Below are 27,693 nucleotides of genomic sequence, written 5' to 3'. Positions count from 1 at the left end.
AAAACTTAGCTATTCCCCTATGGCAATCCGTTTTACATAAAAAAAAAAAAAGGCGGAAAAAAAAAAAAAAAAATCGCACTTTTTCCTTTTTTCCGACACGTAGCCATCTACCGCTCAGACTCGTTATTACTGGCGTAGGCGATTTCAGTCCATTGGATTCCATTCGCAGTTAGCTCATTAGCGTGGATGGAGAATAACGCGTGGCTGGAGGAACAATTGAAAAATGGATAAGATAATAAAACAAAAAAATGGTAAGTATGAACATTATTATATTGGTTTTCAATTATTAATTATTGTTTATTAGATCAAATTATGAAGCTGCAGGCCCAGTTATTGGAACAACACAAAATATTAGATAACAAAGCTAAGGTTCGTAGGCCTAACACGTAATGATTCCATTTATTTGCTTTTATTCATTCGTGTTTTGTAGCTCAAATTTTGAGTCATCAAGCTCAGCTAGGGGAAAAGAACAAATTGGAACGGAACAGTTTCCAAACAGTGAAGGAGGTTTTTCAAAACTCATCCCTAACTGAACGTGAGGATGAGTTGGCACTAGGCGAACACAGCCAGGTACCTAAAGTTTTCAAATAAGAATTCAAAATAAGTATAGAATTTTAAAAAACAATTATTTATTGTTTAGTTATTCAGTCCACCACCTGACAGTGTGTTAAATTAAAATTCTGTTAGTGCTGTACTAAAAGAATCATTAATAATAAGTCCTTGCAGCGAAGGAACTGAAGAATTGTGGGACCGTAGTTGGGCCAAAAATGGGTGTGGTACGGAAACCCAGAAATGGCATGAGTTCAACATAAAACATGGATTAGGTACTTTTCAGTTTTTTGTTTATTGAAAAAGTATTTTTAATTCTATTATTTTGCATCCACAGATTTTAATGGGGGATCAAATCAAGTCTGGAAGTGTTACAGGATGGAAGAGTGAGCCTACAGATGAAAAAACAGAGTGCATTACCATAAGGTGTGAGGTAAATTAATAGAGTAATGCAAATTGCCTAATGAGAAGTACCATCTTGTGTTAATGAATCCAGTACAACAGCAATCCTTTATAGTTCTGTCACAGCTAGAAGCCTCAAATAATTCTGCTTCTCTGTCTAAAGAACAACTTGTCCTTTACGTTCAGAGTGTTGGGGAAACTGGGTACTTAAATGGCCCTAAAGATGTTTTAATTTTGCTGCTATTGCAGAGATGAACGTCATACATGGACTCTTTAGGTATGAAAGGATTTTTCTTCAAATAATTTTGAATTTATGACGAAGAATTTCTCCTCCTTTTTGCCAACCAGGTCTTATCTACCAAAAAAAAATTTATCCAATAGGAAAGGATTTTCATGTACTGGGAACACAACTATCAACAATGCAACATTGTACAGGTGCTAGTTTATCATTCAACAGCCTTATACAATGATGTTAATCTGCAGTTTGTATGTCCTTCCCCCAGCTTCCACCAGAAGTTGAATCTATGAGTCATGTAAGTTACATGATCAACAGTTGATATGTTTAACGGTGTTGTTTTTCTTTTCTCAATATAGGTTAATAGTAACATTGGATCTGAAAAAATTCTTGGTTGGGGCAAGACACTGAATAAATTGTATTGATTGGATGGATGACATGACATTTCTATACTTAATTCGGATTTCCCAGACGGTATTTGATATTTAAAAAATTGAAGTGCATATCTGGGCTCCCTTCTTTTCTGAAGCCCCGTTTCCCCTTGACTCGTAATAAGCCCGTAGGGGGTCATGCCCCTACTGTACGGTATATATAAAAACAACATATACCGAGGTTTGGAGGGCTCTGGCCGGAAAGGGGACGTGGGGTGCCGCTTAGTCCGATGATGTGTTCACGGAGGGCGATGTGGCTACCCACAAATCCGAACTAAAGGTTAATCGCTCCTGTAAAAATGTTCCAAATCTTCAGCTCTTCTTCCGGCTTCTCTTAGCCAATCACCGGGTAATCTCCCCGGTGGGTCAACAAGGCAGTGTCTCCCCCTGCCTGGGTTGACGGCAACTTTTGAAAGGGCTATTGTGCCTTTTTAAAGTTGCAAAAATAATTGTAATGTGCAGAGAATTGTCAATAAATTTTTTTTTATAAAATTTTTTTGCAAAATTTGTTGCCTTCATTGTCTGTGTTCACACATTACATTTATCAATTTTTTTTTATTCAGCTTGCGCAATTCAATTTTATTGTTTTTGCCACCGTTGTATCGTTTATCTGTAAGTATTCAATTATTATTTATTACACTTTTTGAATTCATGAACTTAGACAAGGAACAACGTGTAATACCTTGATATTTTCTGAAGTAATTTTGTATTTGTATATTGTTTTACTGGCATGGGAATCGATCCTCAGACATTCAGCGTGCAACGCCGATGCTCTAACATTGAGCCACGAGATATGTCTAAATTTTATATTATCGCATATCATATGTTATCGTCTAGGATGTTTATGCAGTCTTTCACAACTATATGTTTATCTTTGTATTGCTTTTATAATGTCCATAGCTATGTGGTAGAGCATTCAACTGCGATAACTGCTACCCTGGGTTCAAACCTTACTATAGATGTATAAAAATCTACATCTAAATGGAGAACATAATATTGCAGTATTGCATTTCAGTTTTATTCAAAGTGTAAATGCAAGTCCGCAAGTGACTAGAAAAAAGCCAACTTGACATCACATGATTCATGGCTCATTGGTAAAGCATCGGCACGGAATGCCGAACATCTAGGGTTCGATGCCTGGATAATAATTGAATGCTTACAGATATATGCTTACAGGAAACAATGCTTACCATTAAACGTGGCATAAACAATAAACGAGAATTGAGAAAGCTAAATAAAAAAAAGATGATAAATGTAATGTGTGACAACAGACAGTGAAAGAAACAAAAGTTGCAAAAAAATTTATAAAAAAAAATTTATTGACAATTCTCTGCACATTACAATTATTTTTGCAACTTTAAAAAGGCACAATAGCCCTTTCAAAAGTTGCCGTCAACCCAGGCAGGGGGAGACACTGCCTTGTTGACCCACCGGGGAGATTACCCGGTGATTGGCTAAGAGAAGCCGGAAGAAGAGCTGAAGATTTGGAACATTTTTACAGGAGCGATTAACCTTTAGTTCGGATTTGTGGGTAGCCACATCGCCCTCCGTGAACACATCATCGGACTAAGCGGCACCCCACGTCCCCTTTCCGGCCAGAGCCCTCCAAACCTCGGTATATGTTGTTTTTATATATACCGTACAGTAGGGGCATGACCCCCTACGGGCTTATTACGAGTCAAGGGGAAACGGGGCTTCAGAAAAGAAGGGAGCCCAGATATGCACTTCAATTTTTTAAATATCAAATACCGTCTGGGAAATCCGAATTAAGTATAGAAATGTCATGTCATCCATCCAATCAATACAATTTATTCAGTGTCTTGCCCCAACCAAGAATTTTTTCAGATCCAATGTTACTATTAACCTATATTGAGAAAAGAAAAACAACACCGTTAAACATATCAACTGTTGATCATGTAACTTACATGACTCATAGATTCAACTTCTGGTGGAAGCTGGGGGAAGGACATACAAATTGCAGATTAACATCATTGTATAAGGCTGTTGAATGATAAACTAGCACCTGTACAATGTTGCATTGTTGATAGTTGTGTTCCCAGTACATGAAAATCCTTTCCTATTGGATAAAATTTTTTTTGGTAGATTAGACCTGGTTGGCAAAAAGGAGGAGAAATTCTTCGTCATAAATTCAAAATTATTTGAAGAAAAATCCTTTCATACCTAAAGAGTCCATGTATGATGTTCATCTCTGCAATGGCAGCAAAATTAAAACATCTTTAGGGCCATTTAAGTACCCTGTTTCCCCAACACTCTGAACGTAAAGGACAAGTTGTTCTTTAGACAGAGAAGCAGAATTATTTGAGGTTTCTAGCTGTGACAGAACTATAAAGGATTGCTGTTGTACTGGATTTATTAACACAAGATGGTACTTCTCATTAGACAATGTGCATACTCTATTACTTTACCTCATACCTTAATGGTAATGCACTCTCAGTGTTTTTTCATCTGTAGGCTGACTCTTCCATCCTGTAACACTTCCAGACTTGATTTGATCCCCCATTAAATTCTGTGAATGCAAAATAATAGCATTAAAAATACTTTTTCAATAGACATAAAACCGAAAAGTACCTAATCCATGTTTCATGTTGAACTTGTGCCATATCTTGGTTTCCGTACCACACCCATTTTCGGCCCAAATACAGTCCCACAATTGTTCACTTCCTTCACTGCATGGGCTTATTACTAACGATTCTTTTTGTGCAGCACTAACAGAATTTAAATTTAACACACTGTCAGGTGGTAGACTGAATATCTAAACAATAAATAATTGTTTGTTAAAATTCTATACTTATTTTGAATTCTTATTTGAAAAGTTTATGTACCTGAATGTGTTCGCCTAATGCCAATTCATCCTCATGTTCAGTTAGGTTTGAGTTTGGAAAAACCTCCTTCACTGTTTGGAAACTGTTCCGTTCCAATTTGTTCTTTTCCCCTAGCTGAGCTTGTAGACTCAAACTTTGAGCTACAAAACACAAATGAATAAAAGCAAATAAATAGAATCATTATGTATTAGGCCTTACCATCCTTAGCTTTGCTGTTATCTAATATTTTGTGCTGTTGCAATAATTGAGCCTGCAGGTCCATAATTTGATCTAATAAACAATAATTAATAATTCAAAACAAATATAATAATGTTTATACTTACCATCCTTTTGTTGTATTATCTTATCCATTTTTCAATTGTTCCTCCAGCCACGCGTTATTTTATTCTCCATCCACGCTACTGAACTAACTGCGAATGGCATCCAATGGACTGAAATTGCCTACGCCAGTAATAATGAGTCTGAGCGGTAGATGGCTACGTGTCGGAAAAAAAGAAAAAAGTGCGATTTTTTATTTTTTTTTTCCGCCATTTTTTTTTTTTTTTTTTTATGTAAAACGGATTGCCATAATAATACACAATAATGACACAATAATTATGGATTGCCGTAACTAAGTGCTGAAATGTATTGGCGCGCCAGCATCCAGCTGAGACCCAGTTGTAATCCTGAACATTCATTCGCCATCTCTGGGCGAAAAATAGCTCCAAGTTAAGCAGTTGCGAAGAAACTTCGTCGTCTGTTATGGAATACATCTTCAGTGAAAAATGTTACTTGAAATATTAACGTTTACGTCAAAGTTACCAAATTTTTCCAAATGCTTCCGAATAACGTGGCTGAATGGTAGACCGGCACACAATACGAGAGCATTAGTGAGATCATTCACAACCACTCATTGTTGTAATAGTAATCAACATCGGTATCAGGGCGGAGTGAGAAACAAATCTACTGTTTATTATGTAATTGCCCTTGGAGTTCTCGTCGGTGGTCTGAGTTATGCGGCAGTTCCTCTTTATCGATTATTTTGTCAGGTAATTTGATTTTTCCACTATTTGTATGATTTAAAATTAAAAATTTGTTCAGTCCTACAGCTATGGTGGAACAACGTCTGCTAACCACAATGCTGAAGGCTTGGCGAATATTGTACCTAATTCCAAAAGGATTTTAAAGATTAGGTTTTTATACAAACCATATTTTCACATACCTTTACCTACAATTTTTCTTTTCAAACTGAACAGGTTTAATGCTGACACTTCATCAAGCCTGACATGGGATTTCAAACCACAGCAGACTGAAATCAAAGTATACATAGTAAATTTCAAAGTATATACGTCTTCCAAATTCACTTTCCCATTTTAGGTTGCCCTTGGAGAAACTGCTTTGGCTTTCTATACTGCAACAAATAGAACTAATAGACCCATTGATGGAGTTAGCACATATAATGTTGTACCTTTTGAAGCTGGACAGTACTTCAACAAGATTCAATGTTTCTGCTTTGAAGAGCAGCGTCTCAACCCCAACGAACAGGTAAGTCGGTCATTAACAATTACTACTTTTTGTTTCCTACAGCCTTGTTTTTGTTTTTGCCTTATCAGGTGGATATGCCGGTTTTCTTTTACATCGACCCTGATTTCGGTGAAGACCCGCGCATGGAAAACATTGAATCGATCACACTGTCGTACACTTTCTTTGAGGCAAAAGAAGGTGCCGCGCTGGTTAAACCTCCCTATGCTAAATGAAATTTGTACATGGTGTACAGTGATTGTCGGAGTTTACTAATTTGATTATAGAAACCATCAGACGGTTTTGGTAGTGGTTTCCTAGTACTTTACAGTTACAAAAAAAAATCTATTTGTTTCAGCATCTTGGAACATCCACATACTTTGATGCAATTTCAAACATACCGTGACAATAGGCACAAGAAGATTTTTCTTTCCTGCAGCTAATAGCCGCAGCGGCTAAAAATGACTTCACCAAAACTGCACAATTAACAGCGGGTAAAATGTAAAGGAAATTGGTAAAGGAAAAATGTAAAGCAGAATTGACGGGTAAGAAAAGCAGGGCGTAATGGTCGTTCTGTATGCTGGGAGCTGAAAGATCCTTGATGCTGATTGTTATTTCAGTTTTGTTATTTGTACATACACTTCTCTAGATGGGGGTTACTTGGTTAAGTACCATGAATTGAAACAATAAGTATTCGTGCCCCAAGTTTTTACCGAGTAAATTCAGACAGAAAAAGATTATATGGTCAGAAAATTAATGAAGCAAAGCCGAAAGATGGGGCCAGCTTTTTCCTTGTTATCGATATTAAACGAGTTTAGAAGCTTCATGCTTATGCGAGGAACGAGGGACACGAGCGCCTGGATGAAATTAAAACTTGTCAAACTTTCTGGTTGTCTTTTTGTACGAACACGAATTCTCTCCACGTTCCGAGCAATTTACGAGATTCCCCAAGTGTACTATACATCAATATTCTTCATTACTTCCTCACAAAACAACGATGCCACCTCGTATCTAACGTCATTACGCCCCGGAATTCAATGATTTACGAACACTCGTGTCTCCGTCATCAGCGCAAGATCGCTTTGAGCCGAACAGTTGAAGCTGGTGGGGTTCTTGAATGACAACAACATGGCCCCAAACAAAAGATTGAAACAAAAGAAAAATAGATCACAACCCAATGACGTGATGGAAGAGCCAAAGAATTTTGGAAGCAGGCAATAATTGCGTAACATATTGAACGAAAAACAGAGGAAATGGAAAACAGTGGTTGGTGTGCTGTACGTATATACATATTCGGTGACGCTGAAGATATGTCTTGGTCATGTCGTCGATATAGTGAACATACGGGCACGGTAAGAAAAGGAAAATGTGCCAAGAAAAATTGGGGACAAACGGTGGAAAAAAAAAGGAGAATCGGAAATGATAAAGTCCATCTTGTTCTTTTTGCAGACGGCTGGATGTAGCCTTTTGCGAACCTATATCGTTCTTAAACACTTTCAATAGCAATTCTTTTTTTTTTCTCGCATACAAAACATTTCTGCCGTACTATATATGGAATAAAAGCTATACCCGTAAAAAACAAATCTTAGCAGGAAGGAGAGAGAGAGAGAGAGAGAGAGAGAGAGAGAGAGAGAAAGACATCCATCGTCGATTATGTCCTTCCTGAACTTGCTTTTCCAACTAACTGTCACTGTTCCTTCGCCCTGTTGACCGTATTTCTGTCGATGAAAAAGAAAAAATCCCGAAAAAACTTATAACACCATCGATTTTCTCGTCTTCCTCTTTTGCTTTCATGTTTTATTACTAGTATTCCTTTTCGAATAAAAAAAAAAAAAAAAAGAAAACAACAGCCAAAGTTGGAATCAACCAAGGATGTTGCTTTTTAGAAGTTTCATTCCTTACTTGTTCCTTTTCTTATTGCCAATGCATTTCCCTTTTTTTTTCGCGAAATTTCTTTTAGTTTTAAATTTTCTCTTGCATGTTTCTTGAGGAAAGCATTCAGTTGGGGTTCTTGCGATGGCAAATCCGAAATGACGACGTAATAGACAGACGAAAAATAAGCCCATTGGAATAGATTTAGTAGACGGCTACAGCATAGTATAGTATAGTAGTTGACTTGTCTTTTCAGCGGTATCAAAGTGAACAGCCTTTGGTTCTTTTCCTGTTCCGCCGCATTGCATGGCCTCGATGTTGTTTCGTTTTGTGGCTGTCGTATCTTGGCAAATGGGCACCATCTCGCTGTCGCCGGACTAGACGCTCCAGTTCCATTTATGGCGTCCAGCGATTAAAAGGGAGGAGCTTTCAGCTTTCGTCTCACCACGTAGCTAATCCACGTCGCCCAAACCAGAGCTCATCCGCAATTTATTTTTATTCCGCCGGCTATCTGCTCTTCTTTTGTCTCCTCTTTTTTTTCCCCATCTTCTTTCCTTTTTTTTTTTCCTTACCATCCGCTAGTCCTTATTTGTCCAGTATTTTGAAGCCGGCCATTTATTTTATTTTTTCCAATTCAATTGAATCTCTTACTTGTTTCCCTTTGGAATCTTTTATAGACTTTGCTCAAGGGATGGCCAAGTGGTAGGTCCGAGTGGACTTGTCTCTCTGTCCCTTTACTTGATTATGTTCGGCTAAAGTGTTTTCCAATGCGGCCCGCCGGAATGGATTTCCTACGGACTATGTTTAAGCCCGCAGCCTTTATTTATTCTCTTTCCTGTCTGTTTCGCAGGCTCTTTCTCTCACGCACCACCTTATAGAATTAAGATGGCCAACAGTCCAATAGCGTCAACTCGATTTTACAATGTTTACTCTTCCACCGCCAAAAGTAAAGCAAATAGAAATGTTACAAAAAAAAGAGCCGAAACAGCGCTAAAAGCGTTCGAAACTTTTCGAGCCAATGTCACGGTTGCCAACTCCCCAACTTATATTAGATATTGATAGCTAGCGCAACCACTTTCGTCTAAGGAAACGCAAGAACAACTAGGATGTAGAGTACTTACTTTACAGCGTGATTCATCTTTACTTCCACACGGTTTTGGCGGTACATCGCTCGCGAGTAATTGACTACATCAGACGTTTAGTTTGGCACGTTGACCTTCTTCAAAAGAATCAATGCAGAAAGGCAAAATACAGGTATCGATCAATCACATTGTCCACGGCATCACACATCTTTCCGCAACGAGTTTCCTTTTCTCTCGGTTCAAGTATTGTCCACTGTTTTTCCTTTTGTTTTCGTTCTTTTTCACGGTAAGAATATGCAAATGCTTTGTTCTTTTGTACACCCATTTGGCGTTTGAGTGCTATTGGAAACCGCAAAGTTATTGATGGACTGTACGACGTGAGCATTAAACCTTCCGCGAATGGCAGACAGATCGAAAAAGATGGCTCATGAAAAACGAAACTTCGGATAGCTAGACAAGAATCATGCAAAACACGTTGGAAAAATAAAGATCGAGTGTACGAACGAACGTAAGATTCAGTTTTCCCCATCTTTTTCTTTTGCCTTCGTCTCTGTAGTTCTCCCCGTGCCGGCATTGACGGTCGCCTTTCTGTATAACTGCGGAAGCTCGATCTGATTATACATGACTCGAGCCGATTCTGAACGGCTTGCTGAATCGGCGGATGATGCGCCAGCAGCAACAAATACAAAAGAATCCCCCCCCCCCTCTCGCTTTCCTGCCAGCTCTTTCCGTTCATCTATACGATTACCCTGTCGAGCTGTATGGTTGGATAAAAGTAGACAGGGGAAGGAATAAGATGGGCAGATAAGAGAGTTAAGGCAAAAATCGTTGGATATTTGACTATACGGCAGTCAAGTCTTGCGGAAGTAGTAAGAAAAGTCTTTATGGCTGTCGAAAACCATCGTAAAAAAAAAAAAAAAAAAAAAAAAAACATCCTACAATAGTAGGATCTACTTGAGAAAAAATAATAAAAGGTTTGCTGTCTTTTGCTGCCGCGTTTTCAGTTGCATCCATTCAGCCCCTTCGCGGGGCCACAGAGGCCGGATTCGTAGGGGAACGACTCTTCTCCTTTCGATTTTTCTTCTTCTTCTTTTTTTTTTCATAGAACTATACTGGTATATGGATCCTACAGCAAGCATTTTCTGTTTTATGCGCACGGTGATCCATCAATGTCGAGCAAATAATGTCGTATATAGCTCCGCCATCATTTCAATATAAAGAAAAATCGCGACGAAAGAATTGGAGTGCGGGGGGGGGGGGGGGGGGGGGGTTAAAAGGACGGCAAAAACATTGGAGAGTGCTGTGGCGGCAGCAAAGTCGATTGAAAACCAGCAAACGACCCGAAAAAATTGACGACGATAAAACTCGACAGCTTCCTGTTATTCCAGATTGAAATCGCATCGCCGTGAAATCATTTTGTAGAGCTTCAGTTTGCAAAAAGTCGTTGCGCGCGTTCGTCAAACTCTCTCGTTCTCTCCCCCGTGCGGGAAATTGTTTAAAAAAAAAAAAAAAAAAAAAAAAAAACTCCGTTTTACATTAAGTTCTCGTGAACGCTTGATCGATTTGCAACCATCTCTCCATTTCAAAATCGGGTTAAGTAAGAAACGAAGGCAAGAAATTCGTTGGAGAGTGAAAGAATTTCTTCTTCTGTCGCTCGGTGTGTTGTCGTCGTCATATTGGTTGGTGGGCTGGAATGGGCTTCAGAGAGCGAAAGGAATGCACGGAGCAGAACTTTAACTCCTGCGATCGATAAGAGGAACACGCACACACACACTACCACTCCTAGTTCCGTACAGCTAATTTGAGGGAAAGAAGAAAAAAAAATGATTGCTTTTTCTTTTTTTTGCTAGCCCTACATCCCCCTCGTCTGTCCGTAGTCGGTGCCCTTTTTTTTTTTGCCCTCGTTTTTCCCTTTAGGCATCCAGCAACAAAAACAAGATGAACATGTTATGGCTATATAGCTCCTCTCGTTCGTTGAGTTCCACCGCTGCGCCCGCAAGAAATGAAATAAGGGTTTCTATTTCCCCCATCATCAGAGTCAAAAAAGAAACAGGCCGTCTATATTTGGGTGGAATCTGTAAACGTAAAGCATCAGAGGCGTCGACGGATGTTGTAGATGGGGGGAAAGAAAGCAAAAGGATTGCGAGTAGGAAAAACAAAAACGAAAGCAACAAGATAAAAAGCAAACACGGAAAAGGGCTTTGAAGATGTACGAAATGGAAAGAGCTCTATCCAGTGGCTAAACACAGACAACCACTTGTCGTTAAGTAACGATAACATGACCTTCCAACGAAAAAAAAAAAAAAAAAAACCCAGAGCTGTTGGGGGAGAAAAATAATACAAGAAAGCGGCGTCCGCATTAACACGTTCACGCCCGACGATGTTCCCACAAAATTGCTCCGGCGCGTGCTGTATCCCAATTTGCCAACGCGATGGAATGAAAAGAAAGCAGAAAAAAAAAAAGAAAAAGAAAAAGACAGACTACCAAGAACCAAACGCGTGTTCTTCGTTAGATCGATTCGATGGTTCAATTATGCGTTGCATAGCACATGATATACTATGGCGGGTAGAGGATACCCCCAAACGATCAAAGTCAAAGTGTTGCGTTCAGCCTCTGTAATCCCGAGACAATTCGTTATGCGAATGAGCCACTACAAGGGGCTGAATGGAGGGGGAAAAAAAAATACGTGAACGATGGATGTAATCTTGTTTTGGTGGATTCCCCCGTGCGTCAAAATGGGTGGGGCTTCCACCTTTTCCGTTTGCGTATTTGCATTAGATAATGCAAAGAAAAAAAAAAAAAAAAAAAAAACTCGAAACTCCTCCATTTCTTGACATTTGACATTTTTTTTCTTTGCTTTGTGGTCGGTGCATTGCACCAAAGTGAAAGAAAATAAAAAAACGAATGCGGGTATGTAACGGAATAGAAGGAAACGAAAGAAGTCGAGTAGGTGGAACCGCGTCGGAAGATTCGAAAGATAAAAAGAAAATGCCAAACTAACGCACATCGGTTTCTGTTAGCGACTCCCTCATTTTTGTTTTACAACAAACAAATGTATACGTCAATGGTTACAACGCCCAACATCGAGCAGCCCTGTACGAATTCTTCTGGTTTTCTGTTTCTCCCCTCCTTACACACGACATTTGAATACCCGCCCTGTTTTGCGTGCAAAATGTTGACCAGTTACAGCTGTACAATAACGCTTGCTTTAAAGTTAGCAATTTCCAGTACAAGATACGTATGTTCACAGAATGATTTAAAAACAAAAAAAAAAAAAAATCGTTGTTTTCGACGAGGGGACGGGCTTCGTTAAGAAGCGTAGTTGGCATTTGTGGCAAAGCACGTACACCACGAAAGTTTGCCGACGGGTTATGAACGTCCAGGATCACGGCGCACAAGGCTTAGCCTTTTTTTACTCCCCATTTTTTTTTTGGAAAATAACTAAGGCCAGTACTCCGAACCTGACTAGTTTTACGGTGCACTGGCTTACAGATTTTAAGTCCGATATAATTTTTATGTAACTGTCAAAACGAGAACTCATTCCTAAGGATTTCTAGCTAGCCGCTTGCTTTGTTTACTCGTCTAAACGTACTCAAATTCTTTCCCGTTCTCTTCGTAATTTGACGGACTCCAAGTGACCGATTGTGTCATCAAGGGCAACGGGGACATCGTTGAACAACAAATTTTGGGGGCTACCAGAAATTAAAGGCATTGTCAGATAGAATTCAAGCAAACGCGAATCGAACAAGAATTTAAAAAAAGAAGAAGAAGATGAAAGGAATCTTCTCAATACAACTTGAATCGATAAGCAAATAAAGCTGGTGAAGAGATTCGTATGGTCAGTGAACTTGGACAAAGAGGTCCATTCCACGTTTAAAATTGATTTGACTTGGTAAACCCTGCGCTTCTTCTTTTTCGGTACTTGAATGCCAAACAGTGGGACAGCCCTCGTGAAACAGGAGGGGGTAAATAAAGAAAGACAGATAAAAAAAAAACAAAAAAAAACGAACCAACGCTCGTGAAAACAAACAAAAGGTGTAAATAATGCAGTTGTTCCGACGTCGGAGATGGTGAAAGTCTTTGTCAAAAACTATCACATACATTATGTCAGATGATCCGTGGAACGAACGACGACGAGTGGCAGCAGAAGCTTATCAGTGAGCTGTGGTATTTGCGGGCGCATTATACGCGTTACGCTTTCATTTTTTATTCAAATATTTAAGCGCTGAGTCCCCGATTAGAACTAACAAGCAACTCTGTCGGCTGCATTAATAAACCATTAACATCTTCAAGGTGGGCTGTCGTAGGTGACGTAACGAATTAAGAGGCACAAAAGCCCAACGGGGTCTTGCATTCACCAACATCTAAATCCAAAACAGAGAACGAGACGTGACTGCCATCGGTCAGCTTTCGATGTTGGCTAGTTTCCCATCAACCTGCCGAAAGCTCATTACCAAAAGCAGATAAACGATCAACGAAGTAAACGGTCATCCGTATTTGACTGAAAACAGCAAAGACAAAACACGGAGATAGAAAATCGCTTGTATGGCTTCTAAAATATTCGCTTGTACCGACGTTTTTGGAATTGGAACAGAGGTACATAATTCTGTTATCCACCTAGTTTATCCCTACGTGTAATGTGATATGGATAATTGGACACCGCAGACGAGACTTTGATGTTTTTTTAAAACGCGACGGATAGGCAAATTCTAAGCGGGACACGAACACATTCGCACGGGAAAAAAAACCTCCATTAACATGACCGTCATCCAGCGGACGGAAGGAAGTGCGTCACGCTCACCACTTTGTGCCATCATGTGATACCTTCATTCGGCGGGAACTTTTTTTTGGTCACATTTACAACAATTAAAATGAAACTTGGAAGAGAAAACTTTCCTTTTTTTTTTCTTTTCTGGCTACACGCAAAGTTATGCCACGCGTAACACATTCGAGAATCCAGGACCAATCATGTGATTTTCGCTCGTGTTTCGCCATTAATTTTTCAAGCATAGCTTTAATTCCATTTGGAATCCCAGGACTGGCACTCAAACAAGTTACGAATTCCCCCTGACACCCGTAAAGTTTAGTTTCTGCACTCACCTTATTTTGAACGACGTAAGGCTACTCGTTTCCTCCTGGACTGTTCCAGCTGCAACTGAAGCCTCACTCGCAATCTGGCCAGCCGTGACGAGGTGGACGGACGCTGCTGGGCAGAACAACTCTTGAGGAAGAATCTCCTTACAATTTCTTGTACCTTTTATTTATTTTTTTCAAAGGCCAGCCTCAGGAAAGCCCTCCTACCCGTTTTGTCAGCTTCAGTCGAACATGTCGATAAGCTGAAAAGCTTCAACTGTGGCCCGAATCAAGAAGGAAAGGTTAGTCGGTAAGCCACGAACTATGAAAGTATGCAACATTCGAGCTTATATGCTTTGTCCTCTTACAGATTTATTTGGAGATACAGGGATTTAAAAACAAATAGCCGACTATTGGCGTGAGATGCAACTGTCAATTAACCCAATTTCAAACCCTTAGAGGTTGAGTAATGAAACAACGGGATTGAAAAGAAAGAAAGAAAAACCCATTTCACTTTACATGATCTAACGAATTTTCTACCTTAGAAATGTGCAAGCTTTTCGCAGCTTTGAGATCTAATAAGATTAAAATGCACTCACAGAAAATGTTCACTGGATAAAAAGACAAACACTCACGTCTGGTTAAACTTACAGAATCAATAAGCACGAAATAAAAATACGAAGGCAAGTCATTAGAGTACCAGGCTCGCACGATTGGCGTTCTGACTGCAGCGAAAGAGAATGGCAAACTGAGAGTGATACGTTTGAATGTCATACCATTACGTAAAGGATGGGGCAGAAAGCTATGGGGCAGGGATGACCTTTCTTTTAGAAATTTTGCGTTCCACTACTCTCACAATTTCCACAGCTGCAGGTAACGTGCAAGGACGCGATTCAAACGGGGTAGAGGATAGGTGATCATTTTTTTTTTTTTTTTTAGGACAGGTGACGTTTCGAAAATCAAGTGCAACGACCGCACGTGATCACCCTCAAGTTATCACCCTTAAAACCAAACATCGCACGTACTTTAGCTTTAAGCAAATTTGCTTTAGAAAAGCTCATGAATCCTCTGAACGTCTCATCTATAAGCGGCCGCTCGTAAATAGCTCCGGCGCATCGCAAAGTATCGATAACATATTCTTTTCAGCATTAAAAAAAAAATGAACAAACATTATTGATCGCACGGTGAATTTTTAAGCAAATTTACAACATTCCATTTAGTAAATCCTATCATCGTTTCATGTCAGGATTTGAGACACACAAATTTGTCTGTACCGATGATCGCCCGGGTCCTGCTATCGCTGGACTGCGATCACGTTTCCATGGCTTTTATTTTTTTTTACTTTGATGTCTATTGGATTTCCCCCCCCCCTCTTTTTGTCGTCGCTTTTTGTTTGGAGGGGCATTCGTGGCCGTTGGCTGTCATCGATGTCGCTCGTATCTCTCCATCACGTCCTTCTATTTTGGCATCAGCCGTGATGCACTCGACCCAACGCCGTTTTCTTTCCCCGGCGTCTTCTTATAGCCTTTTCCGCACGACACGTATAAAGATAGGTTGACACCGTTTTGTCTGATTACCTTAACCCCCCCCCCCCCCGCAAAAAAAAGGCAGCCAATAGCCCATCTCAAAAAAAAATGGGAAAAAATATAAACTTGATTTCTTTGGTTTCCATCCAATTACACTTAAAAAAGAAATAAAAATAAAAACTCCGACTTTGCTATCCATTTGGATCCCAACGGTTAGTTACTTAATGTAATTATCCAGCAGGAGTGGCTACAGGGTTGATGATGGATTTGACGGAACGGTGTATCTAACGACCTATACGTATAGATAATAAGAGACAACCATGCTGTAAAAAAAAACAAAAAACAAGATGGTTATTACTCGTTGACCGGCCCCCATAATTACATACGCGGTCATTTTTCGTTTGGCCGTTAAGTTGCACATAAAAGAAGAAACAAATGAAGGGAGATAATAATAACAATCCAAACTGGCCCTGCCCTGTTACGTAGAATGGAACAAGGAAAGAAAAAAAAAAAAATAAAGGGAAGTGAATGGCAGTTAATCAAAAGCTCGAGAAACGAGGAGTCGGGGTGGATTGGGGGGAGGCAACAAGGGAGGAGATGGATCTCTTATCTATCTTTCTATCTATATATATATTGTATATATATAAAAGAAAGGGTGTTGGGGAACTGTTTGTTTGTTGCTTTTTTTTCTGAACGTTTCCGACAGGTCCATCAGTCCGTCACGCACAACGGAGTGGACGGGCCCGTTCCCTATGAAGATTGCTGTTCTTTCATCTCCCGACAACAACTAACTCACACACTGCAAAGAACGACAATGAGGAACTCCTCCCTCCCCCAGAAAAAAAAAAAGAAAGCGGACAAAGGTATTGAATAAATACGAAAGACAGGCAAAGGTCGGAAGTTGAAGGTGCACACGTTGGTCGTAGCGTCTTTGATGCTTTAAGAAATCCCCTTAAAAAAAAATAGAATTAGAAGAAGAGAAACACGCATTGTTGTTCTTCGTATTTTCGTAACGTGAAAATAGACGGCCCTGAGAAAAATTAGCGTGACATTTAAGGGTCAGTTATTTACATTTTTTACAAACTCGTTTCCGGTTAGCGAGTTGAGGAACTATATAAAAAAAAACCTTTCTGCGAAATTAGCTTTTCTCCATGTGAGCCCATGATCGGATTTCGAGCGACGAGATAGTAGATCAACGGTGAGTCAGCGAGACACAGTTGTAACTCGGTTGGGCGAAGAATAAGAAAGTTTGGCTTGTCCCGATATAAAGTATCTCATCCGATATCGATCGTCCTCATATTCCTCCCCATCGCGCGCGCACACACACACACACACACACACACGCACATGCATGCAAAAAGATAACAAATGAGATCGAAAATGTAGCTATAAAAAACAAAATAAAACCTTCTCCTTATTGATTTGTTTCAAACGGAAGGATCAGACCGTTGCGATCATTGCCCAGTTTGATTTCTAAAAACGTATCGATTGACGCCTCTTCAATTTGCCATCAGTGTAAAGTGGTCGTAGAGAGTCAATTCAATTCCGGTTTTTTTCCCTTTTTATTTATTTTCTCGTTCTCATCATTTTCCCCTCCCTTGTTGCTTTTGCCCATCGCAAGCGGTACGTGGAACTCGCCCCTCTCATCCCGCTGCCATTACATTTATTGATCGAGATTTAGCGGATACGATCATTCATTATCTGGCTGACGGTTGCTGACTGCATCGCAATATCTACACAGCAACCGCAATACGGTTTCTCTCTCTCTCTCTCTTTTCTTTTCACGTCCAGTGAGTTCTGCATCGTTTTTTTTTTTGGTCGCATCCGTGTCTTTTTCATGTGAGTATCTAATATATATATATACTGTATATATACCACATCCATGACGCTCGACCATCCCTTCCACCGTGACGAGCGAACAAAAACGGCTGATCGGCGTCATGCCGAATGTATATATGTAAGCGATGGAAATTTCTCTCCATGATAGAAACCTGGTGCTTCTCTCTCTCTCTCTCTCGCGCGCGCAAGACCTTCATGAGCGGTGCTGCCTCTGTTAGATGGCCGATTGATCGTGTTCTTTCTGGGCAAAAATCGTAAAAAAAAAAAAATGGGAGTGAAATCGGCAAGACTCGTGAAAAATGGAAGGCAATGGCTTTTCTCAAGTTCTATTTTGCTTAAGGAAATTAGAGAAAGGTATTCCAATCATCCTGACGTATTATGTTCTTGAGTGAAATGCGGAACGAGGCAAACGCCCGACGAAGTCGGATAATTACAGTCTATTGTACAAGAGAGTTTTCAGAGCGTTGACACGGACTTCTACACATTAATTATTTTCGTTGACAGTCTCCAGGTTTGATTTCCTTCGCTTTTCACCTTTCGTTCCTAGCTGATCCCTTTTTTTTTTCTTTATGTTACGTAAAAACGAGTCTCTGGTTTTAATTTAGGGGCTAGCGAGAACTGCGAAATTCGTCAAGTCATTCCATTTTCACCACGTAATTCCTATAAAGCGCTCACGAATTTTCTGGAGATTAAAAATCTTTTTCTCAACAGTCGTCCTTTAATCATCCGCAGAGCGTTGGCGATTCCCAAGTTTTCGCTCAAATTTTTTATTGGATCAATTCCCATTTATGGCCGTTTGAGTTTCTTTTGAGCGTTGCCAAAGGATGTGGTTGCGTGTTTTCCGAACGATTCTCTCGAGTCTTGGCTTACAGAAAAGCTCCCTATCCGGTTGTTAACCAATTCTACGCTATATATACTCGCACACACAGCGTCCCTTTTATTTTTCAATTGTTTACTTTTTTTTTTGTTTTCGAAAAGCATTTGCATATATATATATTTTTTTTTTTAACTTCCAGATATTTTATCATTTCTTATTTGGTTAGGGAATGGCAGACAGGGGGATCCTATGTATGCCAAAAGACGAGGAGTTCGCTTTTTTGCCATTGATATGCCATGTCTTTGGGCCGCCGTTGTTTTTCAGTTGAAACTTCTCGTGCGGATGACAAGTTGGCAACTTCCACTCGCCATTCAACGTCTCGCTGCGTTGTAATCGATGAATAGCCAGCCTTGTGTGACGCTTTGTACTTCACCATTTCAACTTGTGCGATAACTGGACGAAAAGAAAAAGAAAAGTCCCGTCAGACGCACACGAGAAAACGATACAGAATGTCTCGTTTCAGTCCAATTTTCCATTTCCTTTTTTTTTTCCAGGGAAATTGCAATTTTTTTTTCTTTTCTAGCAATTTAATACTGTGGGGTGATTCTATTTGCGTTTGCAAATCGTTGTTAAAAATCCGCGCGGTTAATCTAGGCGTTGAAATGGGAAAAATCAAGAAATGCTGGAGGCGCGTTAGTAGTAATGCAACCGCCATTGATGCGGCCTTAAGTGAGGAGACGCGCGATACGTCGTAAACATCTTCCCCACAACTCTGTTGACGAAGATCCTTGGTCTAAATTTGTTGTCAATATTGACGATCTGCTTCGCGATGAAAAAGAAAAAAACTCTCTTGCTTTTTTGTCTAGATTTCCGTGTTTTGGTTGATCAAGATCAAGATGGAGTAGCCTCTTCATTTCTCACTTTCCACGTTTCGACGCGTTTATTTTAACGCTGTCTTTAATAGCTCTTCAGCCTAGTCTACAAGCTCTTTCTGCGCCATGTTTGAAACACTTTTACCTCGTTCATTAACAGCGGAAGCTCACGGTAAAGTGGTCGAGAACGTTAAAAACAAGAAGGGAGAAAATGGAAAGCGGAAACATTTTTGGCTGCTGCTGCTGCTGCCGCTGCCCCTCAACCATCTTTATTTTTTTGTTTTTGTTTTTGTTGCGTAGGTCTCCTCGTGTATAGCCGTCGATCGGAGAGTGTGAAAAGCTCGCAACGCTAATTTATTATAGCCACAAGATCTTTCTTCCCCGAAAAAGCACTCTTCGCGCCTTGTATTTTCCTGATTTTTTTTTAAAACTTCCTCTTTTGTTTCACGCCCCCCCCCCCCCATGAGAACTTGCGAGAGTCCAGCACAGCCAGATCTCAAAATCAAGTGTATTGATCTTTAATTCTTTTTTCTTTGTATCACCTCATTTTTTATTTTTAGAGAGAGAAAAACGGGTTTGAAAGAAGGCGGAAATTGCCAAGACTACCAGAAGAGAAAACACGCATGTTACCAAAGCTAAATGAAATAGCAGTAACGAGAATAGGGCAACAGTGACATCCAGTGGCATGTGCACTTAGATCGCAACCAACCCCCATCAAACTTTTGCTGGAAATTTTTTTCTCGGTAAAAGAAATATTTGAGACAACATCTATATCGAAAACATTCGCCTCTTCCTTTTCTCCAACGTTTTCTTGTATCAAATAAACCTGATTTGATTGCCAAGTTGTCGTAGTAGTTGCGTTGACATGAAGGGCCGGCACGGTTAAGATTCGTGGAAATGCTACATTGGCATTTCTCTCATCTAATGGAACTCAAACATCTTGTATTAGATCGAGCCCCCCTACCCACCACGTGTCACCTAAGTTTGTTCACCCGTCAGGTGCAGACGGCGGCCCTCCCCCCCCCCCCCCGGCAGCAGGTGCTAAACATCCACACGAGCGTGTCAACAAAACAAAATAAAAAAATCCCAGCCTTGGAAAACGCATTTTAGCCTGCGTGTCTATTTACTAGTTGGGATGGACAAGTGGCCGTGCAACGCACTAACACGCAAAGGACAAACACAACCATATACCATACGAATAAGGGATAGAGAAAGGGGGGAGGGATTAAACTAAGGCAAGAGCGAAATAAATAAATAATAAGAGATGATTGTGTATGGCGCTTTTAGGACTATCACTAACGACAGCTCGCACATATGTTGGCGTTACGAGGGCCACTCTGTCTACGTCTGCGCTTCTTCCCCACAGTCGGCCGCCTTTTTCCTCGCTGTTTTTTGGGTCCTTGTGTTCTATGTGAAATGTGTTGTTGTTGTCCTCACGCGTTTAGCCCCGTGCGCACTTATGGCCGTAACGCATTGCCCCATCTGTTAAATGTGGCGCCAGTGTTTTGTCGCCTACACCCAGTTTTTCCTGTCATTAATATACCGCGCATTCTCATTCTGTCTTTGACGGCTTCATCAATCAACGACTTCTTCCCTTTTCTCTTGCTGTCTGTTTTCTTTGGGAATGATGCCCCTCTACTTTTAACTTTGAACTTGAGAAATCGACTTGCTTTTTTATTACGAGGGCATTTAAAAAAAAAAACAAGCTTTTACACACACCACTTTCAGTGATTAAAAAAAAAGAGACTAATCTTAGAAATGAAAGTATTCAAATCCCTCCCCATTGTGATCCCCTTTTGTACGAAAAATCCCGACTAAACCTTTTTTTTTTTGTAAAAAAGGCAAATGTAATTCCGTGCTGGCCAGTGACCCGCGCGTGAATGTAACACGCAAATGTGGGACAAGTGGTGAACGAACCGACATTTTTTTTTATTGTTGTCACACGAATTAGGGACTGACACAATCGCACGTCCGCACATGTGTAAAGAAAAGAAAGAAAAAAAGCCCAGAACCCCCGTCGGCTTATTCTAATTGGCTCTAGTCGGACACATGTTCCCTAACTTTGTCTCGTGTGCGTGTGCGTATGGGACTATATGATCCAAATCTTGTAATCAAACTATAATACAGGCGCCGTGCGCTTGACAGGTGTGTCTGCGTGACAACCCAACTCAGCCCAACGCAACGATGAGGTCACACCGACAACTTGGTTTTGTAAAAAGCCGAAGCCCCTCGCATTTTTTGTTTTTTAACATTTAAATGTCTCCACAACTTGGCCGAGATTTGAATGTTAGCCTGCAAAACATCTTGATTAGAAAGCTTTAATAAATATTTTTTAGGTGGAAAGCGATTAGGATGTTAAAATAGAAAGACGCACGTTCGACGGCCCGTTGTTTCTACGCGCAACGTTGAAAACGAAAACACGAGAGACGATATGCAGAAGATGCACGAGAGCGTGTAGCAAGTGTCCCTTCGCTCTAATTAAGGCGTTCTTACATATCCATTATAAAGTTCGGTGCGATTTTTATTGTTGAAGTGCCCCAAGTTTCCTAGCTATCCGCTTTTAGACGTTGCACAATCTCAGTGTTTTATCAATTTCAATGCCAAAGTTTTCGGTCGCTAATGAGTTGGGCGTAGTTTCCGACGGCTCGATTGTTTTGTTTGTTTTTTTTCTTTTTCGTCAAACAAGATGTCCCAGTTATTTTTTTTTTTCGAGCCCCTACCCCGTGCTACGCGTGTATAGGGATGAGTGTAGTAGATGACACGTTGCCAAGAGCCCGTTTTCTCTGGGATTGCAATTTTTGTTACGATCGTTTTCGTCACCATAACACTGGCTCGTTATCCAGGCAACAAAAAAAAAAAAAATTGAGGCCAAATCCAGAAATTATCAATAAAGACGAACTGATTGGATGGCGCATCGTCACTAACCTACTTGTCTAGCCGACCCAATAATTGCGGGCAAAATTCAAATACTTTTTGAAAGGGAATTGTCTTGAATGGAAGTTCCCCCTTTTTTCTTTTTCGATTGGATATAAAAACGATAAACAATTCAATTTGACTTACTTTCTGCGTGTGCGATGTTGGGAAGTTTTCTTTCTTTATTTGACGTCGCTGCAGTAAAAGCCTTAAACAAATGGCGGCGATGAGTTCATCTCCAGAGCCGAATGTGATGCATGGTCATGTCGGGTTTAATGTTGTTGCTCCGAGGGAGGTGGCGAGAACTAACGGCGCACAACAGCACAAGACGAGAGAATTCTGCATAACTATCCCGCAGCTAGCGGCTTTTGTTTGTTTTTTTTGTTCGTTTCCCTTCTCTTGTTTCACAAAAAATAAAAAATAAACTTTTCCGCGAACTGTATAGATTTAGGTGAACAGTTTAGGGCTGTGTTTCAAAAAGAAAGCTATGATAATAGACAGCGTGTTATATCCCACACTCAACACACGGCCCCGTCTGCGATGTGGAGCAATTGTTTGTCCTGGCGTGACGTACAGTGTCTACACTTTTTTTTTTTCTTCCTGAAAGATCCAGCCTTTTCTTTCGCCACACACATAAAACAAAAAAAAAATAGGTTAAGATCATTTAAGGAAAATAAGAAAAAAAGATAAGTCATAGAAATCTATAAACAAAAAAAAAAAAAAAGCTACGTCCACTGAGCTGGTCGTGGACTCTGCTGGATGGCTGCCCAGCAGCATCTTTCACTTTTGGTGCCCCCCCCCCCTTTCCTTTTGGTCGATGTTATATATCTTTCCTTTTTTTTTTGCAACGGTTAACGAAAAAAAAAAAAAAATAAGAATAAAGGGGTGACACACATTTTGGGAGACGAACGAGCCGTAGAAAACCTATCGGTGAGTGCGCACACATGGACAAACTTTGAACAGATAGCAAGTTAAAGAGTGAGAATGGGTGGGATGAAGGAAACAAAAAAAAAAGGGGGGGGGGCGTTGCGGCTGGCGCGGCCAACGTGGGATAAAATACAAGGATTCTTGTCAAATGAAATCGAGTGAAAATTATATGTGACTGCCCTCACCCACTCACGCGTCTTTTGGCCTCCCCCCGTTTTCGTGTGTGTGTGTGTGTGTGTGTGTGTGTGTCTTAAAAGAAATGGAGTGCCGAGGAGGTCGTGCCTGGCTTGATGCAACGAGGCAGGTTTATAACCTCCTTGGCTTTTATTCTACCATGGCCCTACCCCACAATTTGTTGACTTTTGGGTGTTTTCCTTTTTTTCTAGATGTACACACAGCCAGGAAAAAAAAATGGCTGACACAACCAAAAGTCTTATGTGAAATAAAAGTTTTGAATGAAGATTCACGAGCCTATAATGCTGTACTATAGAGAACAAATCAAAGTAAAAAGTGGTAACGGTCTGAAATAAACAAACCCTTCTTATTTTTTTTTTTTTTTTTGCATTGGGTGCTATCGCATCTTTAATTGAATCTCGAAAACTTTTGTTTCTCAAAGTTTTCTCGTTACGCCGCTCCACCCCAACCTTTTCTTGTATTCGACAGAAAAAAGATCGTACCTTCAAATCGATGAGATTCTCGACGCTGTTTTCAGTTACAAACGACAACTCTTTCGCACTACGTTTTTTTTTTCAAGTACAAGAAACATTGGGAATCGTTACGTGTCACTACATCACAGCTCCATTTTCGTACGCCGTTGAGTTCTGGCCTCGTTGTTCTGAGCAGACGACCTTTTACTTCTAACAACCCTCTGGGTTCTTATGTGTTCTTTCCAGGGAGAATAGAAAGAGGAGGGAAAGTCGATGCATAACTAATGTCGGTGTGAAATCAGTCACGTGTTGTGGCGCTAGTGTGTGCGCCTATCTCGTATGGAAATCCCCTCCCCCCTCTTTCAAATCGAATCAAAGTAGCGACCTCTACGTGGAGTATTAGTCATTGTGTACGCCATAAGTCGGTGTAGGCTCTTTGCCTGTACCTTTTATTTTATTTTATTTTTTTAAAGAGAAAGGGGAAAGTCTGACGGCCAATCCGATTGGATGAGAAAATAGGAATTGACGATGTGTTTTTTTGTATATGTTTGTGATGTTGCTGAGAACAAAGTCACAGTCTCCTTCGTGCGACGCCCAAAAGAAAGGGTTAAGTGGAATGGTCAGAGAGGACACGAAAACGAGTTTTGAATATAACAGGATGACGCGACAGATGATGTCTCACGCATTGAATATATTTTCTTTTGAGGGGGGGGGGGGGGGGGTGAGCTGAAACCCGACTCCGTACAAAGAGGAATCCACGTTTCTTAGGGGATCGATTGTTATTCTAAAAACAAAACAAACAGCAAATTTGGTTTGCTATATCCTCGTTTTGTTCGTTTTCACGGTGAAACATATAAGGACTTTCGGCTCACGTCTAATACAAAGATGGTTGTCATTTGCTTTCATGTTTTCCTTTTTTTTTTTTTCTTTCCTGCTCTTCTAACTTTGATCTTTTTTTTTTTGCTCCATTTTTCATTGTCCTCTGATGACGACGGCGCTAGTGTAGAAGACAAAGGGAAATAGTTGTTACAAAAAAAAAAGATAAATCCGTGCCTATTGCAAGATTGCCCTCAAGACACGATTAAAAAAAAATACAAACACCAGAATTCCTCGTTTTCTTTTTTTTTTTTTTTCTCCCGCCGGTTGAATCATTGTCGTCATCATCATCATCATCCAGTTTTGTAACGATCTGCCAAGTACCTCCTCCCGTTCTCTCCCCTCCTTAAATAAAAACGCAATCCAAGTTGGCCCGTTGCGCTGTTCTGCCCTTTTTTTTTTTTTTTGTGTATGTCTGGATAGGATAGTGGGCTATTACGAACCACCGTACGGTCTGGCTGTCCGTTGGCGAGATAATGGCACAGACAGGGAAACTATAATAGTCACAATGAGGGACGCACGCGAGCAGAGCTTATGGCGAATTGGACGCAAACCGCGAGGAGCTCTTTATAATTCTTGAGAAGCCAACCAAAAAAGTATTAGAAACACCAACTTTTGCCAGACGTCTTACAGCGCAAATAGTTACATCTAAACCTCTTCTTTTTTGTGTGTGTGTGTGTGTTTCGGCCGTTTAGAGAGAGGAGTTCACTGCAGTTTGTCCTTATTCCACATACACACACAAACACGAAAGAAAAAAAGGACTTCATATTCGCCAAGCGGATTTGTCGAAGACATAGGAAGGGCATCTACGCGTTTTGTTGTTCGTTGTGCTTCTCTCTCTCTCTCTCTCTCTCTATCGCCCACCGTCTATTGGGACTCTTTTTTTCGCCCAGGACTATGAAGCTTTTGCTCATCATCCATCTAGAGAGCGAAGATGTTTGATTTCTTTTTTAACCGAAAATGTGATGGAGTAAAAAAAAAAAAGAAAACAAAAAGGGAAGGAGGCAGGAACACACATACAGAGAGAAAAAAAATGGTGCGGAAAGAAACAAATCCGCGGCTGAATCAACAGACGAGCAAGTCGAGTTGCAGGCGTCGGTCTGCCAACGATAACAGCCTGCCCCCCTTCTTTACTCACTAACCGAACATACAGACGTCGCTAAATCGCAGATAGAAAAAGAGGCAACGGCTTCACGTCGAGGTAGAGGAAATAAAAATATATATATATACGTATATATATATAAAAAGCGGATGCTCATCCGCAGTTGGGGGGGGGGGGGGGGCCGACACGCTCGCACCCAACGCCAAAAGGCCCGTGGGAACAAAAGAACTTTCACCTCCACATGCGCTTATGGCTTATAAAGAACCCCCCGCTCTTCGTCTATTTTGCCCAGCTACTTCTATAAAAAAAAACCGCTAGCAACCCACCACTATTAGAACAACAACAAAAAAAAAAAAAAGATATTATCATATATAGTTGTTGAAAGAATCATCTAGTTATTATTATTACTATAATGGCACACACAACGCGCAGCGAAAGGCAAACAAAAAAGGAGGAACAAAAAAAATGTGCGCGGAATAAAAGTCAAGCAGAGTTGATGTAGCGTACGTCGAATCTATTGCATCTAAATAGGGCGGATGAGAGAGAGAGAAAAATAAAAAATAAAAAACAAACAAAAACAAAATAGAAATTTCTTTCTTTTCTCGCTCGTAGGAGCGTGCCCTTTTGATCTACCGTGCTGTTGCTATATTCATCCGTAATGACTTTTTCGTGGCGAGGAGGGATGTAGGCAAGGACTGCCTTGTATATATATACATACACGTAAGGTTTGCACCGATCTAAAGAGAAAGAGAAAAAAAAATCCCCACTGAGGGTGACTTTGCCTGTCTCATCTTCTTGGTGACGTCAAACCGACGGCCCCTTGCCCTCACAGCTAAAATGACATACACACAGAGATTGATTTTATGACAATAAAAGAGAACGCAGCACTAGGCAAAGGGGGGCAGACTAAAGAATGATGGGGAGGATGCCCCTCTTTTTTTTTGTCTAGTTACGTAGAATCAATTTATTATTTCTTTTTTTTTGTAGGACGATTGTTGTATTAATCAAATATTATTGTAGAGTGTTATATAGTACAATGGATGGGGTGGATGTTTGCCTTCAATTTCTTTCTCTCTCTCTCTCTTATGGTGTTTGTGTTCTTTCGTAGGCGGGCAGAGTAAATACTTGTCCGCGTTTCATAGATGTGTATATCCTCTTCGCTACAGCGACGCCCGGCAACGCCCTTTCTGATGTTTCTTTTTCCCTTTGATTTTATAATTGGCCCGGGCACGGCACATTGTTCAGCCAGCCCAGCAATATTTATACATATATGTATATACACCAGCAACCTTTTGCTGTTGTAAAGAAATTAAAAAAAATATATATGTGTCGCTAACAAAGGATGTTCTCGATTCAATTGGCGGACGTTGTTTTTGTTTTAAGAATTAATTACAAATGGTATGTTAATTTTTCATTGCTGAGTTTTTCACGGTAAACAGGCTAAACGATAGAAATAAGCAAACGGACGAAACAACGACAAAAAAAAAAATTTGTGTTCCGGTTCCGGTCGAGGGCGGATGTGACTGTAATGGTTTGCTGATGACGCGTCCTTTTTTTTTTTTTATTCATTTCTTTAGTTTAGCAAATGCCAACGCCATTGTGCGTACTGTAGCCGTCTCACAGTACTTTTTATTTTTGAGAGGGACATGATATATGCTGATGATGGGCCAATTGGGAAGCAGCTGAGCGGCACATTCTCGATGAAACCAGATTAGCAAATTTTGCATATAAAACACGACGGGCTATACGGAGAGAGAAGAGTTAAGCTACCGCCGTACAGGATAGACTCTATAAGAAGCAGCTAATATTATATTATCATAGTAGACCGACTTCAGTCGCCCTTGTTGTAGTTTTAGGTGATTGCGAAAAGTGCTGGAGGGAAAATTTTAGATTTGAAATCGATTGGAAAATGGTTTTGATGTGCGCCGGCGTCAATAGATGTTTGATTTTTTTTTTTTTTTTCACATCCTATTCGCACAAAAAGAAAGATAAAATAAAAATGATGCCAGTGTTCGATGAGTATGTCATTAGACCGCCAACAGAGAAGTGTGCGCTATAGAAAATCGGTTAGAATAGAATCGTCAACCTCCCCCCTCCTTCCATCCGCCCCAATATCGGAAGGGAGGCATTCGGTCAATGGATACGTATATATATATATATATACATAAAGACAGAAAATGTGGACT

The 27,693-nt window shown here is 40.3% G+C and overlaps 2 protein-coding genes and 1 long non-coding RNA gene across 4 annotated transcripts in view; 1 reads left to right on the top strand and 2 right to left on the bottom strand.

The window, feature by feature from the left end:
* Positions 1–3,879: 3,879 nt before the first annotated feature.
* Positions 3,880–4,837, bottom strand: LOC130686913 (uncharacterized). Of its 2 annotated transcripts, XM_057510072.2 has the most exons (6): positions 4,784–4,837; positions 4,659–4,730; positions 4,461–4,600; positions 4,207–4,390; positions 4,051–4,144; positions 3,880–3,981 (listed from the first exon to the last, which is right to left on the bottom strand). In XM_057510072.2, exons 1-5 carry the CDS (start codon positions 4,809–4,811, stop codon positions 4,080–4,082), a joined length of 489 nt encoding a protein of 162 aa, XP_057366055.1. In that variant the 5' UTR covers positions 4,812–4,837; the 3' UTR covers positions 3,880–3,981; positions 4,051–4,079. The 2 variants fall into 2 exon arrangements, with proteins under 2 accessions (XP_057366055.1, XP_057366053.1); XM_057510070.2 differs by having other exon boundaries at positions 3,886–4,144.
* Positions 4,838–5,158: 321 nt separating this feature from the next.
* Positions 5,159–6,262, top strand: LOC130686915 (cytochrome c oxidase assembly protein COX11, mitochondrial-like). The gene is made up of 5 exons (XM_057510076.2): positions 5,159–5,488; positions 5,541–5,632; positions 5,696–5,759; positions 5,817–5,984; positions 6,053–6,262. Exons 1-5 carry the CDS (start codon positions 5,225–5,227, stop codon positions 6,194–6,196), a joined length of 732 nt encoding a protein of 243 aa, XP_057366059.1. The 5' UTR covers positions 5,159–5,224; the 3' UTR covers positions 6,197–6,262.
* A 7,759-nt stretch (positions 6,263–14,021) lies between these two features.
* Positions 14,022–27,693, bottom strand: part of LOC130686917 (uncharacterized) — a 30,547-nt gene continuing 16,875 nt past the window's right edge. Inside the window, exons 4-5 of the long non-coding RNA XR_009000004.2 lie at positions 22,103–22,569; positions 14,022–14,265 (exon numbers count right to left, since the gene is read on the bottom strand). This is a non-coding gene — a long non-coding RNA (uncharacterized LOC130686917). The remainder of the gene's footprint in view (positions 14,266–22,102; positions 22,570–27,693) is intronic.

This window comes from Daphnia carinata, chromosome 2 (genome assembly GCF_022539665.2).
Source record: "Daphnia carinata strain CSIRO-1 chromosome 2, CSIRO_AGI_Dcar_HiC_V3, whole genome shotgun sequence".
NCBI classification, from domain to species: domain Eukaryota; kingdom Metazoa; phylum Arthropoda; class Branchiopoda; order Diplostraca; family Daphniidae; genus Daphnia; species Daphnia carinata.
Note: the sequence above shows the minus strand (reverse complement) of the source record. Positions and strands in the feature narration are given on the sequence as shown.